Source organism: Artemia sp. Qi Xiang Cuo, chromosome 21 (assembly GCF_049724085.1).
Source record: "Artemia sp. Qi Xiang Cuo chromosome 21, ASM4972408v1, whole genome shotgun sequence".
Lineage (NCBI taxonomy): Eukaryota > Metazoa > Arthropoda > Branchiopoda > Anostraca > Artemiidae > Artemia > Artemia sp. Qi Xiang Cuo.
This window is the reverse complement of record NC_142814.1, coordinates 33,785,163-33,799,338: the sequence shown is the minus strand read 5'-3', so window position 1 is coordinate 33,799,338 and position 14,176 is coordinate 33,785,163. Positions and strand designations below refer to the sequence as shown.

Genomic DNA, 14,176 nt, shown 5'->3' with positions numbered 1-14,176 from the left:
ATGAACTTAGAAACATCAATATAATGTAACAGTGAAATGGTAAACCACGACAAAACACTACTGAAATAATCCAACTCTTGACTTTCAACGAAAAAGATCCAAAATGAACTTTGAAACATCAAGAGAATGTAACAGTGACAAGGTAAACGACGACGAAACACTACTGAAATAATCAAACTCTTGCATTGCAACGAAAAAGGCTCAAAAAAGAACTTTTGAAACATCAATAGAATATAACAGTTACGAAGTAAACAACGACAAAACACTACTGAAATATTCCAACTCTTGCATTTCAACGAAAAAGATCCAAAATGAACTTTTGAAACATCAAGAGAATTTAACAGTGACAAGGTAAACCACGACAAAACACTACTGAAATAATCCAACTCTTGCATTTCAACGAAAAAGTTCCAAAATGAACTTTGAAACATCAAGAGAATGTAACAGTGACATGGTCGACCACGACGAAACACTACTGAATTATTCCAACTCTTGCATTTCAACGAAAAAGATCCAAAATGAACATTGAAACATCAAGAGAATGTAACAGCGACAAGGTAAACCACAGAAAAAACACTACTGAAATAATCCAACTCTTGAATTTCAACGAAAAGATCCAAATTGAACATTGAAAAATCAAGAGAATTTAACAGTGACATGTAAACCATGAGAAAACACTACTGAAATAATTCAACTCTTGCATTTCAAAAAAAAAATCCAAAATGATCTTTGAAATATCGAGAGAATGTAACAGTGACATTGTAAACCACGACAAAACACTACTGAAATAATCCAACTCTTGAATTTCAACGAAAAAGATCCAAAATGAACTTTGAAACGTCAATGACAATGTAGCAGTGATAAGGTAAACCATGAGAAAACACTACTGAAATATTCCAACTCTTGCATTTAAAAAAAAAAATCCAAAATGAACTTTGAAACATCAAAAGAATGTAACACTGACATGTAAACCACGACGAAACACTACTGAAATAATCCAAATCTTGCATTTCAACGAAAAATATCAAAATGAACTTTGAAACTTCAAGAGAATGTAACAGTGACATGGTAAACCACGACAAAACACTACTGAAATAATCTAACTCTTGCATCTCAACAAAAAAAAATCAAAAATGAACTTTGAAACATCAAGAGAATGCTACAGTGACAAGGTAAACCATGAGAAAACACTACTGAAATATTCCAACTCTAGCTTTTCAACGAAAAAGATCCAAAATAACATTGAAACATCAATAGAATGTTACAGTGACAAGGTAAACCATGAGATAATACTACTGAAATAATCCAACTCTTGCATTTCAACGAAAAAGATCCAAAATGAACTTTGAAACATCAAGAGAATGTAACAGTGACATGGTAAACCACGAGAAAACACTACTGAAATATTCCAACTCTTGCATTTCAACGATAAAAAAATCCAAAATGAACTTTGAAACATCAAGAGAATGTAACACTGACAAGGTAAATCATGAGAAAACACTACTGAAATATTCCAACTCTTGCGTTTCAAAAAAAAATCCAAAATAACTTTCAAACATCAAAAGAATGTAACAGTGAGAAGGTAAACCACGACAAAACACTACTGAAATATTCCAACTCTTGCATTTCAACGATAAAGATCTAAAATGAACTTTGAAACGTCAAGAGAATGTAACAGCGACATGGTGATCCACGACAAAACACTACTGAAATAATCTAACTCTTGCATTTAAATGAAAAAGATCCAAAATGAACTTTTAAACATCAAGAAAAGGTAACAATGAGAAGGTAAACCATGTGAAAACGCTACTGAAATAATCCAACTCTTGCATTTCAACAAAAAAGATCCAAAATGAAGTTTGAAACATCAATATAATGTAACAGTGAAATGGTAAACCACGACAAAACACTACTGAAATAATCCAACTCTTGAATTTCAACTAAAAATATCCAAAATGAACTTTGAAACATCAAGAGAATGTAACAGTGACAAGATAAACCACGACAAACACTACTGAAATAATCCAACTCTTGCATTTAAAAGAAAAATATTCAAAATGAAATTTTGAAACATCAAGATAATTTAACAGTGACATGGTAAACCATGACAAAACACTACTGAAATAATCCAACTCTTGTATTTCAACGAAAAAGGTCCAAAATGAACTTTTGAAACATCAAGAGAATGTAACAGTGACATGGTAAACCACGACGAAACACTACTGAATTATTCCAACTCTTGCATTTCAACGAAAAAGATCCAAAATGAACTTTGAAACAACAATAGAAAGTAACAGCGACATGGTAAACCACAGAAAAAACACTACTGAAATAATCCAACTCTTGCATTTCAACGAAAAAGATACAAAATGAACTTTGAAACATCAAGAGAATTTAACAGTGACATGTAAACCATGAGAAAACACTACTGAAATAATTCAAATATTGCATTGCAAAAAAAAAATCCAAAATGATCTTTGAAATATCGAGAGAATGTAACAGTGACATTGTAAACCACGACAAAACACTACTGAAATAATCCAACTCTTGAATTTCAACGAAAAAGATCCAAAATGAACTTTGAAACGTCAATGACAATGTAGCAGTGATAAGGTAAACCATGAGAAAACACTACTGAAATATTCCAACTCTTGCATTTCAACGAAAAAGATCCAAAATGAACTTTGCAACATCTAGAGAATGTAACAGTGAAATGGTAAACCACGACGAAACACTACTGAAATAATCCAACTCTTGCATTTCAACGAAAAAGATCCAAAATGAAATTTGAAACGTCAAGAATATGTAACAGTGAAATGTAAACCACGAGGAAACACTACTGAAATAATCCAACTCTTGCATTTCAACGAAAAAGATCCAAAATGAAATTTGAAACTTCAAGAATATGTAACAGTGACATGGTAAACCACGAGAAAACAGTACTGAAATAATCCAACTCTTGCATTTCAACAAAAAAGATCCAAAATGAACTTTGAAACATCAAGATAATTTAACAGTGACATGATAAACCATGAAAAAACACTACTGAAATAATCCAACTTTTGCATTTCAACGAAAAAGATCCAAAATGAACTTTGAAACGTCAAGAGAATGTAACAGTGACATGATAAACCAGGAGAAAAAACTACTGAAATAATCCAACTCTTGCATTTCAAAAAAAATCCAAAAAAGAACTTTGAAACATCAAGAGAATGTAACAGTGACAAGGTAAACCATCAGAAGACACTACAGAAACAATCCAACTCTTGTATTTCAACGAAAAAGATTCAAAATGAACTTTGAAACGTCAAAATAATGTAACTGTGACAAGGTAAACAACAGGAAAACACTACTGAAATATTCCAACTATTTCATTTCAACGAAAACGATGCAAAATGAACTTTGAAACGTGAAGGTAATGTAACAGTGACATGGTAAACCATGAGAAAACACTACTGAAATAATCCAACTCTTGCATTTCAAAAAAAAAATCCAAAATGAACTTTGAAACATCAAGAGAATGTAACAGCGACAAGGTAAACCATGAGAAGACACTACTGAAATAATCTAACTCTTGCATTTCAACGAAAAAGATCCAAAATGAACTTTGAAACATAAGAAGAGAGCGTAACAGTGACATGGTAAACCAGGACAAAACTCTACTGAAATAATCCAACTCTTGCATTTCAACGAAAAAATCCAAAATGAACTTTGAAAGATCAAGAGAATGTAATAGTGACATGGTAAACCATGACAAAACACTACTGAAATAATCCAACTCTTGCATTTCAATGAAAAGGATCTAAAATGAACTTGGAAGCACCAATAGAATGTTACAATGACAAGGTAAACCACGACAAAACATTACTGAAATAATCCAACTCTTGCATTTAAAAAAAAATCCAAAATGAGCTTTGAAACATCAAGAGAATGTAACAGTGACATATAAAACACGACAAAACACTACTGAAATAATCCAACTCTTGCATTTCAACGAAAAAGATCCAAAATGGACTTTGAAACATCAAGAGAATGTAACAGTGACATGGTAAACCACGACGAAACACTAATGAAATATTTCAACTCTTGCATTTCAACGAAAAAGATCCAAAATGAACTTTGAAACATCAAGAGAATGTAACAGTGACAAGGTAAACCACGATAAAACACTACTCAAATAATCCAACTCGTGCATTTCAACCAAAAAATCCAAAAAGAACTTTGAAACATCAAGAGAATGTAACAGTGACATGATAAACCATGACAAAACACTACTGAAATATTCCAACTCTTGCATTTCAACGAAAAAAATTCAAAATGAACTTTGAAAAATCAAGAGAATTTAACAGTGACAAGGTAAACCACAGACAAAACACTACTGAAATAATCCAACTCTTGCATTTCAACGAAAAAGATCCAAATTGAACATTGAAACATCAAGATAATTTAACAGTGACAAGGTAAGCCATGAGAAAACACTACTAAAATATTCCAACTCTTGAATTTTAACAAAAAATAAAAAAATTAACTTTGAAACATAAAGAGAATGTAACAGTGACATGTAAAACACGAAAAAACACTACTGAAATAATCCAACTCTTGTATTTCAATGAAAAAGGTCCAAAACGAAATTTGAAATAACAAGAGAATGCAACAGTGACAAGGTAAACCGTGAAGGAACGCTACTGAAATATTCCAACTCTTGCATTTCAGCGAAAATGATCAAAAGTGAACTTTGAAACGTCAAGATAATGTAACTGTGACATTGTAAACCACGACAAAACACTACTGAAATAATCCAACTCTTGCATTTCAACGAAAAAGATCCAAAATAAACTTTGAAACATCAAGAGAATGTAACAGTGATATGGTAAACCATGAGAAAACACTACTGAAATAATCCAACTCTTGCATTTCAAAAAAAAAATCCAAAATGAACTTTGAAAAGTCAAGAGAATGTAACATTGACATGGTAAACCACGACAAAACACTAATGAAATAATCCAACTCTTGAATTTCAACGAAAAAGATACAAAATGAACTTTGAAACGTCAATGACAATGTAGCAGTGATAAGGTAAACCATGAGAAAACACTACTGAAATATTCCAACTCTTGCATTTCAACGACAAAAATCCAAAATGAACTTTGCAACATCTAGAGAATGTAGCAGCGAAATGGTAAACCACGACGAAACACTACAGAAATAATCCAACTCTTGCATTTCAACGAAAAAGATCCAAAATGAACTTTGAAACATTAAGAGAATGTAACAGTGACAAGGTAAACCATGAGTAAACACTACTGAAATTTTCCAACTCTTGCACTTCAAAAAAAAAATCCAAAATGAACTTTGAAACAACAAGAGAATGTAACAGTGACATGTAAACCACGACGAAACACTACTGAAATAATCCAACTCTTGCATTTCAACGAAAAAGATCCAAAAGGAACTTCGAAACGTCAAGAGAATGTAACAGTGACATGGTAAACCACGACAAAACACTACTGAAATAATCCAACTCTTACATTTCAACGAAAAAGATCCAAAATGAACTTTGAAACATCAAGATAATTTAACAGTGACAAGGTAAACCACGAGAAAACACTACTGAAATATTCCAACTTTTCTATTTCAATGAAAAAGATCCAAAATGAACTTTGAAACGTCAAGAGAATGTAACAGTGACATGATAAACCATGAGAAAACACTACTGAAATAATCCAACTCTTTCATTTCAAAAAAAAATCCAAACTGAACTTTGAAACATCAAGAGAATGTAACAGTGACAAGGTAAACCATGAGAAGACACTACTGAAACAATCCAACTCTTGCATTTAAAAGTATAAGATCAAAAATTAACTTTTAAATATCAATAGTGTGTTACATTGACATGGTAAACCACGAGGAAATACTACTGAAATAATCCAACTCTTGCATTTCAACGAAAAAGATCTAGAATGAACTTAGAAATATCAAGAGAATGTAACTGAGAGATGGTAAACGACAAGAAAACGCTAATCAAATATTCCAACTCTTGCATTTCAAAAAAAAAGATCAAAAATGAACTTTGAAACATCAAGAGAATGTAACAGTGACAAGGTAAACCATGAGAAGACACTACTGAAATAATCCAACTCTTGCATTTCAGCGAAAATGATCCAAAATGAACTTTGAAACATCAAGAGAGTGTAACAGTGACATGGTAAACCAGGACATAAACACTACTGAAATAATCCAACTCTTGCATTTCAACGAAAAAATCCAAAATGAACTTTCAAACATCAAGAGAATGTAACAGTGACATGGTAAACCATGACAAAACACTACTGAAATAATCTAACTGTTGCATTTCAACAAAAAAGATCCAAATGAACTTTGAAACATCAAGAGAATGTAACAGTGACATGGTAAACCATGAGAAAACACTACTGAAATAATTCAACTATTGTATTTCAACGAAAAAGACCCAAATTGAACTTTGAAACATTAATAGAATATAACAGTGACATGGTAAACCACGACAAAACACTACTGAAATAATCCAACTCTTGCATTTCAACGAAAAAGATCCAGAATGAACTTTGAAACGTCAAAAGAATGTAACAGGTGACAAGGTAAACCATGAGAAAACACTACTGAAATATTCCAACTCTTCCATTTCAACGAAAATGATCCAAATGAACTTTGAAACATCATGAGAATGTAACAGTGACAAGGTAAACCACGACAAAACAATACTGAAATAATCAAACTCTTCCATTTCAACGAAAAAATCCAAAGTGAACTTTGAAACATCAAGAGAATGTAACAGTGAAATGGTAAACCACGACGAAACACTACTGAAATAATCCAACTCTTGCATTTCAACGAACAAGATCCAAAATGAACTTTGAAACATCAAGAGAATGTAACAGTGAAATGGTAAACCACAACAAAACACTACTGAAATATTTCAACTCTTGCATTTCAACGAAAAAGATCCAAAATGAACTTTGAAACATAAAAACACATGTGCGCAAAAAAGTATTAAAAAATGGGGGGAGGGGAGGGAGGGGGAGGAGAGGGAGAGAGAAGGGGAGGGGAGGAGGCTCTTTGGGGCCCGCGGGGCCTTTAGGGGGCCCTTTGGGGTTGGGGTAGGGGACCTTATAACACTATTCAAATGGTAGTTGTGTATCATACCGAACACAGTCGAGAACCACCCTAATAAAAAAATTATATGTATCTCTTAATAGGAGTTAGCATTCCCTCAGATGGTTTACCATTTTCGTTTCTACTTTCAAATTTATCTTGTCTCATGGAGAAATTGTGTCAATCAGTTATCTTTTCCTGTCTGTATTTTCAACTCTCTGATAAGAATATTCCAAAATTGAAATTTCCTTATCTGATGATGTCACCTTGTTATTATCCTGTCCCGTTAGAGTCGATCAATACGCTTAGAAACAACAATCAAATTGACCTTTAAAGAGGTGTCATTGACCCTGTCCCGTTAGACTCGATCAATAATTCAGCAATTGTTGATGTGAACTTATGTTGACATCCAAAGAAACATCCAGCAATTGTTGTTGACATCCAAGAAACATCCATCAACAGTGAGAAAAACCATGAAAAAACATCCTCATTGATTAGAACCATAGATACATGGATTCTATGCCCAAATATGGTGCACCGTCACGAGTCGATAGGGCCTCCCTACTGTTATATTTTATCTTTTTTACAAAGGAACATTTTATAACATTGTTTTGACAATTAAAAACTGATGATGTATTATTTAATACAACACATAAGGACCCTGAACCCAATAATACATAGCATACCTGAACTAGTTTAATTTAATTAATACACCTAATTAAACCTCTAAAGAAATAAACCCAAAAAAAAGGTTGAAAGTAATTCAGATCTTTCCAAAAAACGCAATGCGTTTCAAAAACCAGTAAAACGTTTGGATCAAAATAATTCTGAATAAAAAGCAAAAACATAATTTTGCTTTTTGCTTTTACCTCCAAAAAGAGGGATTCAACGGGATATCCATAAACTAAATGATGGGCCTTTTGTATGAATTTTTATATATTTCGTCAACTATGTTTAACAAACATTATCTATCTTAGGGAGTATTTGCCTTTCTTCAACTTCTGTAAAACAATCAAGGTGGGAATTATTTTTTGCAAATATAGGAAAATGCATTAGACAGTTTACGTAGCATATCTTCTGGAAATAAATCGGCAGCATAGAATGCTAAATCAGCTTACTTTTCCCGTTCCACTATCTTCAAAGGAGGAACTATCCTTTTTGAGAAGCAATTTTCTTGATGTCTGAGAATCTGTAAATGGGATATTTTCCCGTATCATTTCTCTAAACGGAGGATCTGGAATTCTTGTTCCACGAGTCTTATTTACGATGACAGCATTGCCAGACTGGTCGACGTTATGTTCAAGTCCGAAATATGCTGCAACTCGGTGAACGAGCATTCTATGATAAGATGACATCGGTGGGAATTTGTGGTGAGTTCGCCTGAAATTTAGCAAAAAGTGTTCTTATTTTTATTTCAAAAAGTAAAGTCCCTAAGTATTGAAGTGTTGAAGCATCGTTCTTTTTTGGAGGCTGCAGCCCTCCTCATATTTAGGGCAACCCTGAACATGGTATTTAAAACGAAGAAAATTAAATATAAGGTACAAATGTTTCCAAATGAAACGAAACTATTCGTTTCATTCGTTTCATAGTAAACGAAATGAAACTATTCGTTTTAAGTTTTAACGCCGGTCTTTACTACCTTTATTTGAATTTCCTCGTTTTTTAGCTTAATTTTCCAGAAGGATGGTCATGGGCTAGCGTTTATTTATTTGGTTTCTTTGTTGATTTCTCCAAAGATTGTACCATACCAGTGAAGCTTGAATATTGAGAGAGGGTTCACTCGAATGAAAATAAAAAGATGCAGCCGTCTTTTCAACGAACATAAGAGTTCGTGCCACGGTTAAGTAGTGTTTCTTTCTTGTAGCGTAAAATAAAAATTTTATCCCGAAATAACAAAAATGTAACCGCGGGAAAAATCTAAGACATTAAGGCGATTTAGAATTATTGAAAAGCTAAATATTCAGCTTCTCGGTTTCAAAGGCAATAATACTGCGCGGGGCCTTCATTCATGGTTAATATAAGCAATCATTTTTAAGCCTTATTTAACTGCTTTTCTTCATTTGTGGCTTCAATCAATCAATCAATCAATTTATTCAACCAACAAATTTAAGACAAAAACACTTCAATATAGAATCCCCCGTGATGCTCTATGGCCAGGAAAAAACAGAGGAAAAACAGAAATGACACAAATACTAGACAAAAGAGAAGAAAAGTATTTTCAATATAATGTATTTGAACCTTTCAAAGACTCAACACACACACAAAACAAAACAAAGAAAAATTTTTTTTTAAAGACCCAATAATAAGAGATTTTAAGACCCCCCCCCCCCACCAAAAAAAGACATAGGACTGTCCAATGAATTAAGAAAAATTCCAAATATATATTTGAAACCAAGCCACAAGATATGTTAAAGAAACTCAACAGCCCTGACAACAAACATTTCTAACCCAGGCTTGGATCAACCATCCCCCACCCCAAAAAAAGTAATAATGACAAAAAATTATAAACATAAAACATCAAGACATGAAAGAATTTCTTAAAATTGTTTTGAAACTGCCAAACGAGTGATATTCTTGAGCTGACTCAGGTAGGCTATTCGAAACGATATGACAAGCAGTTAATGGATAAGAGTCAGACCTCACCGATGGAGTAAATAAAATATTAATATTCCTTGAATTGTGAAGATGATGCATAGACCTATCAGTGACGACCTATAGGCTGGCAGTTTACGACCTATAGGCTGGCTAGTACCAATAAGCCTCTTCACACTCACTCCCGCTCTCGTCTGCACTGTCCAAATCAAATGAGGAATAACATCCTTCTTTTTAATGGCTTCTTTATGTAGTAATAAACACTGATCAATTAGATTCTTCTTTAAAATATCAATAGATGTCTTAAAAATCTTTCTGTCCATGGGCCAAGGCAGGTTAGAATTCAGGATTGTAGCATAGGTATTTGGAATATTAGCCATATAGCAGAGGCGTTAAAGGGAAATAGTCTCCACCCTCCATGGCTGACAATCAAAAAAGACATGCTGGATAGTCTCATTGGTTAAGAAGCAGACCCAGCATAGAGCGGAGGAATGTAGCTTCTAATTAAAATACAAACTAATAAGAAGAAGGGCACCCGATTTCAGACGGTAATATAGCACTATGCGTAATCTAGTAAAAAAAGAATATACAATCAATTTACTGCGATTAACATTCGATCTTTGCCTAATAATATCAAGTAAATTTAGATCAGCTACAGGACTTGGGTTTAACAAAGAAGCCTTGGTTCCCAGTAAATGAATAGTATTATTATATTTGATACCTTTAGGGCTTGGAACATGTTGGAAATAAATCTGGTTGCCTTTAGCCTGGAGGTTCAGAAGCTGTCTTCTAATGTTGAATAGGTCCTTATCATTGGCAATTCTATTAATTTTTTTTTTAAGCAACAGTATTGCCGATTTGGAATCAGAAAGGCAAAGAATATTCTCCTCTACAATGCTATAATCTATTGGAACATCTAGGGCCAAGGGAATGGCACATAATTCAGCTGACAAAATGGAAGATCCCAAAGTAAGGGAAGAATCAAGGTTAAGGTTCGGTGATGTAATACATACTCCTGCTCCAGCTCTCTCACCCTGAACAGATCCAACTGAATAGATTGTGCTGTGTTTAGGGTACAACTTTGGAATCTGTTCAGCCAGAATAGTCTGAATCTCCTGATTGGGAATTTGGTTTTTATTCATTAGAATAAGTTCTGCTTGACAAATAGGTGGACTCATCCCAAAACGGAGTTTCAGTAATAGGGTACGCATAGGGGGAATACTGACTCCAATTTTGGACCTCCAATTGAAACTGATTCCCGGATGAATGGCCATTAATGCAAGCTGCCTTCAAAGCAAAGGTATGATTATACACAGCATGGTTGCTTCCATAAGCTTGAATTTACAAGAAATATTTATTTCTTTGACTGGATACTATTTCCCTTAGGGAAACTAAATAGTTGTTTTAATTTAGACAATGGAGTGTGTCTGCGCTCACCGAGATCAATTTGGATGGCCGAATTTTTCAAAGATTCTAAGGTTTCAAATGCAGATCAGGAAAAAATAGAGAACAATTAGATACCTTATTCTAGATTAGATCGGATATATAATTTATAAAAATCCAACTCCAAATTATCATGGATTTCAAAGAATTAGTATGTGCATGCCATAACTTTTTAGAATATATCCATAGGCCAAGTAGCTTCACTGATTTGCAATATGGAATTTCACTAGAGAAAATTTGAAGTGGATTGGGAAGATTTTTTGAGCACTTAGCAAATATAATGGCTTTTAATTGAAATTGGAAAACCAAAAGCTGAAGAGAATATCTGAACTAATGCGGTCCTATTGAATAAGGCTTTGAAGAAATACAATATCCTTTCCAGACTTCCAAATAATCAAATCATCTGCGTAGGCTAAAGGCCAAACCATGAGCGAGATAATTGGAATTCTGAAACATAGAAATTGAACAGAAGGGGACTCAAAATCATAGGCATCTGGGCAGTTCTACAGGACTGACATTGTGACCTGTCTGGTTATAACAAAGTTGCAAACATAATTTTTAAGGTAAATGATATTATCCACAGATCAATTTTCTTTTCTGAAGCCTGTCCGTTCAATTGGAAAAAGATTATTAATTTCAGCGAACCATTCGATTCTTGATAAAATAAGCATTTCAAGAACTTTATTCTGAAGGCTGGTAAAACATGAATAGGTTTTTAAGATTTGGGGTAACTAGATGGGTAAGAAAGTTTTAAAGCAGGAAGGTCTTGGGCAATATTCCAAGTATCTGGAAACTTTTGGCTTTACCAAACAAGATTATACAGACTTAAGAAGGCAGTATGGAAAACCTCAGAGGACTCAAAAATCCATTTAATATAAATACGAACCTATCCTGCGGAAGACTTGATATTAAGAGAATTGAGTGCTGTATTCATCTAGGGAAATGGTTCCATCAAAGACATTTTATGTAAAGACGTACGAGGAAGGGTACAAAATGGAGGTCAAGGGTAATGAGAATCAGAACAATCATATTTAAATACTTGCTTTGGTATCTTTTTTATAAATATCAGAATTTTTTTTGATTTTATCTTATTTAAGGAAATTGGGGATCCATCCTACATGATATCATATTTACGGTCATCATTAGACTGCTTACCACTATTGAGTTGGCTAATGAAGTTGTGAATCTTTGAAATTGTAATTATGAAGCTAATACCTGCACTAAAACTGGACCATGTAGACTGTTTAGCTTTCTTACATACCAATCTTACTTTAGCACATGATTGTTTATAGGAAATTGCAGTAGACAGAGAAGCATTCTTTTGAAACAATTTATGAGCCTTCATTTTTACCTGTACTGCAACCATGCACTTCTCATTCCACCAATTCTTGGGTCTTTTGGAACCCTTATAAAAACTGACTTAGTGATGGGTATGGAAGATTTAGCTGACTGTATCAGAATCTGACTTCGGTAGAAATTAAGCACCTTTTATGAAATTCGAAATGGGACTATTTGATTTAGAACAGTCAAAGTGTAATCTGGAAGATTTTTAATGATTGAGCTTTAACTATTGTGTGTCATTTCCAAAATGTCTTACCGAAAGACCCTATATTTCTCGGAGATCATAAGTTGAAAAAAGTACAACATGGTTGTAAATCCAAGAGGGGGGGGGGTTGGTTTGGCGAGACACGATTAATGAAATATGGGAAATATCGCAAAACTTTTACGAAATGAGTATTAATCTAGAATTGTCATAAACTATGACTATGAACAAGGGGGGGTCCAGGAAGGAGGGTTCTACAATGTTGAATATAGATGGGCTGGGGACAGATCGTACGAAACGTTTTCCAAGGTGAGCTGATGATGAAACTTGTGCACTGGAGAATAAAAGGGTCGGGAGCATACCGTACTTAATGTTTACCAATGGTGGTTATATATATATATATATATATATATATATATATATATATATATATATATATATATATATATATATATATATATATATATATATATATATATATATATATATATATATATATATATATATATATATATATATATATATATATATATATACTATATTGAGACAGAGGGAACGCATCATGAACAAAAAGGTATCAGAGATTGAGTGAGTGACGATTGAGTTTTGAGAAACTGAGTGATTTCATAAGGTGTAAGATACTCATTTTTTCTATTAAAATTTACTTAACAAGCCTCAGCCTTATATTGGCAATTTGTATAATTATGGGCTCTTGGCCTGGGACTGGAAGAAACATATGACTTTCAGACTTCAAACAGCCAAAAAAGTAGATTTGTGTGCGAGCACACCGCATGTCCAATCTTATTCTTGCTGGCCGTCTGTTGTATGGAAGCAATGTCATACCTTAGTCCACAGATGTGGACTGAGGTATGACTGCAGAAGTTCTTGGGTGTAAGTCTTGATTGCTTTATATTATTTAAAACTCATACAGTACACATTCGCTGCTTTGTTCGTAGGCAGTCATCTATGTTGAATCGCAGGAATTCTTACCTTTCACCTCATATAATGCTTCTCCTACATTATGCTTTTGTATTTCCTATATATGTCATGTTGTTGCTCGATGTGGGGAAATACTAACAAATCTGTTTTAAGATCTCTTCAGTCTTCTTTAAATGTACCAGCTAAAGTAATATTTTGTCTTCCTTGGCTTTACCATTTGGCTGCCCTCTACACAGACACAGGTCTATGATCTTTCAAGTATAAAGTTCTAAGCAAATCCTAAAGTAAATTTACTCAGGACACCAAGGAACTCTACCACCATGTATCCAGTACCTGTTCTTCCTGCCCTCATCCACAAAAGTACCCTTGGTTACTACATTACTCTTCACGACAGTTTATCTTACCTAAACGTTCATCGACGACCACACGAAAGCCCCCTATGCTTCAGCTAATTTTGCTTCGGAATTCTATCGCAATTTAGAAACCTTCACTTCCTTTCTTTCCTTCCTTTTATACTTCCTATCTTTT

General features: G+C 33.6%; 1 protein-coding gene across 1 annotated transcript in view; it reads right to left on the bottom strand.

Moving 5' to 3' along the window:
- The window catches only part of enc (R3H domain containing protein encore), a 277,287-nt gene that overhangs the window by 165,090 nt on the left and 98,021 nt on the right, over positions 1-14,176 (bottom strand). The window contains exon 5 of the mRNA XM_089106565.1: positions 8,250-8,511. Coding sequence (XP_088962691.1) covers positions 8,250-8,511 — 262 coding nt within the window. The remainder of the gene's footprint in view (positions 1-8,249; positions 8,512-14,176) is intronic.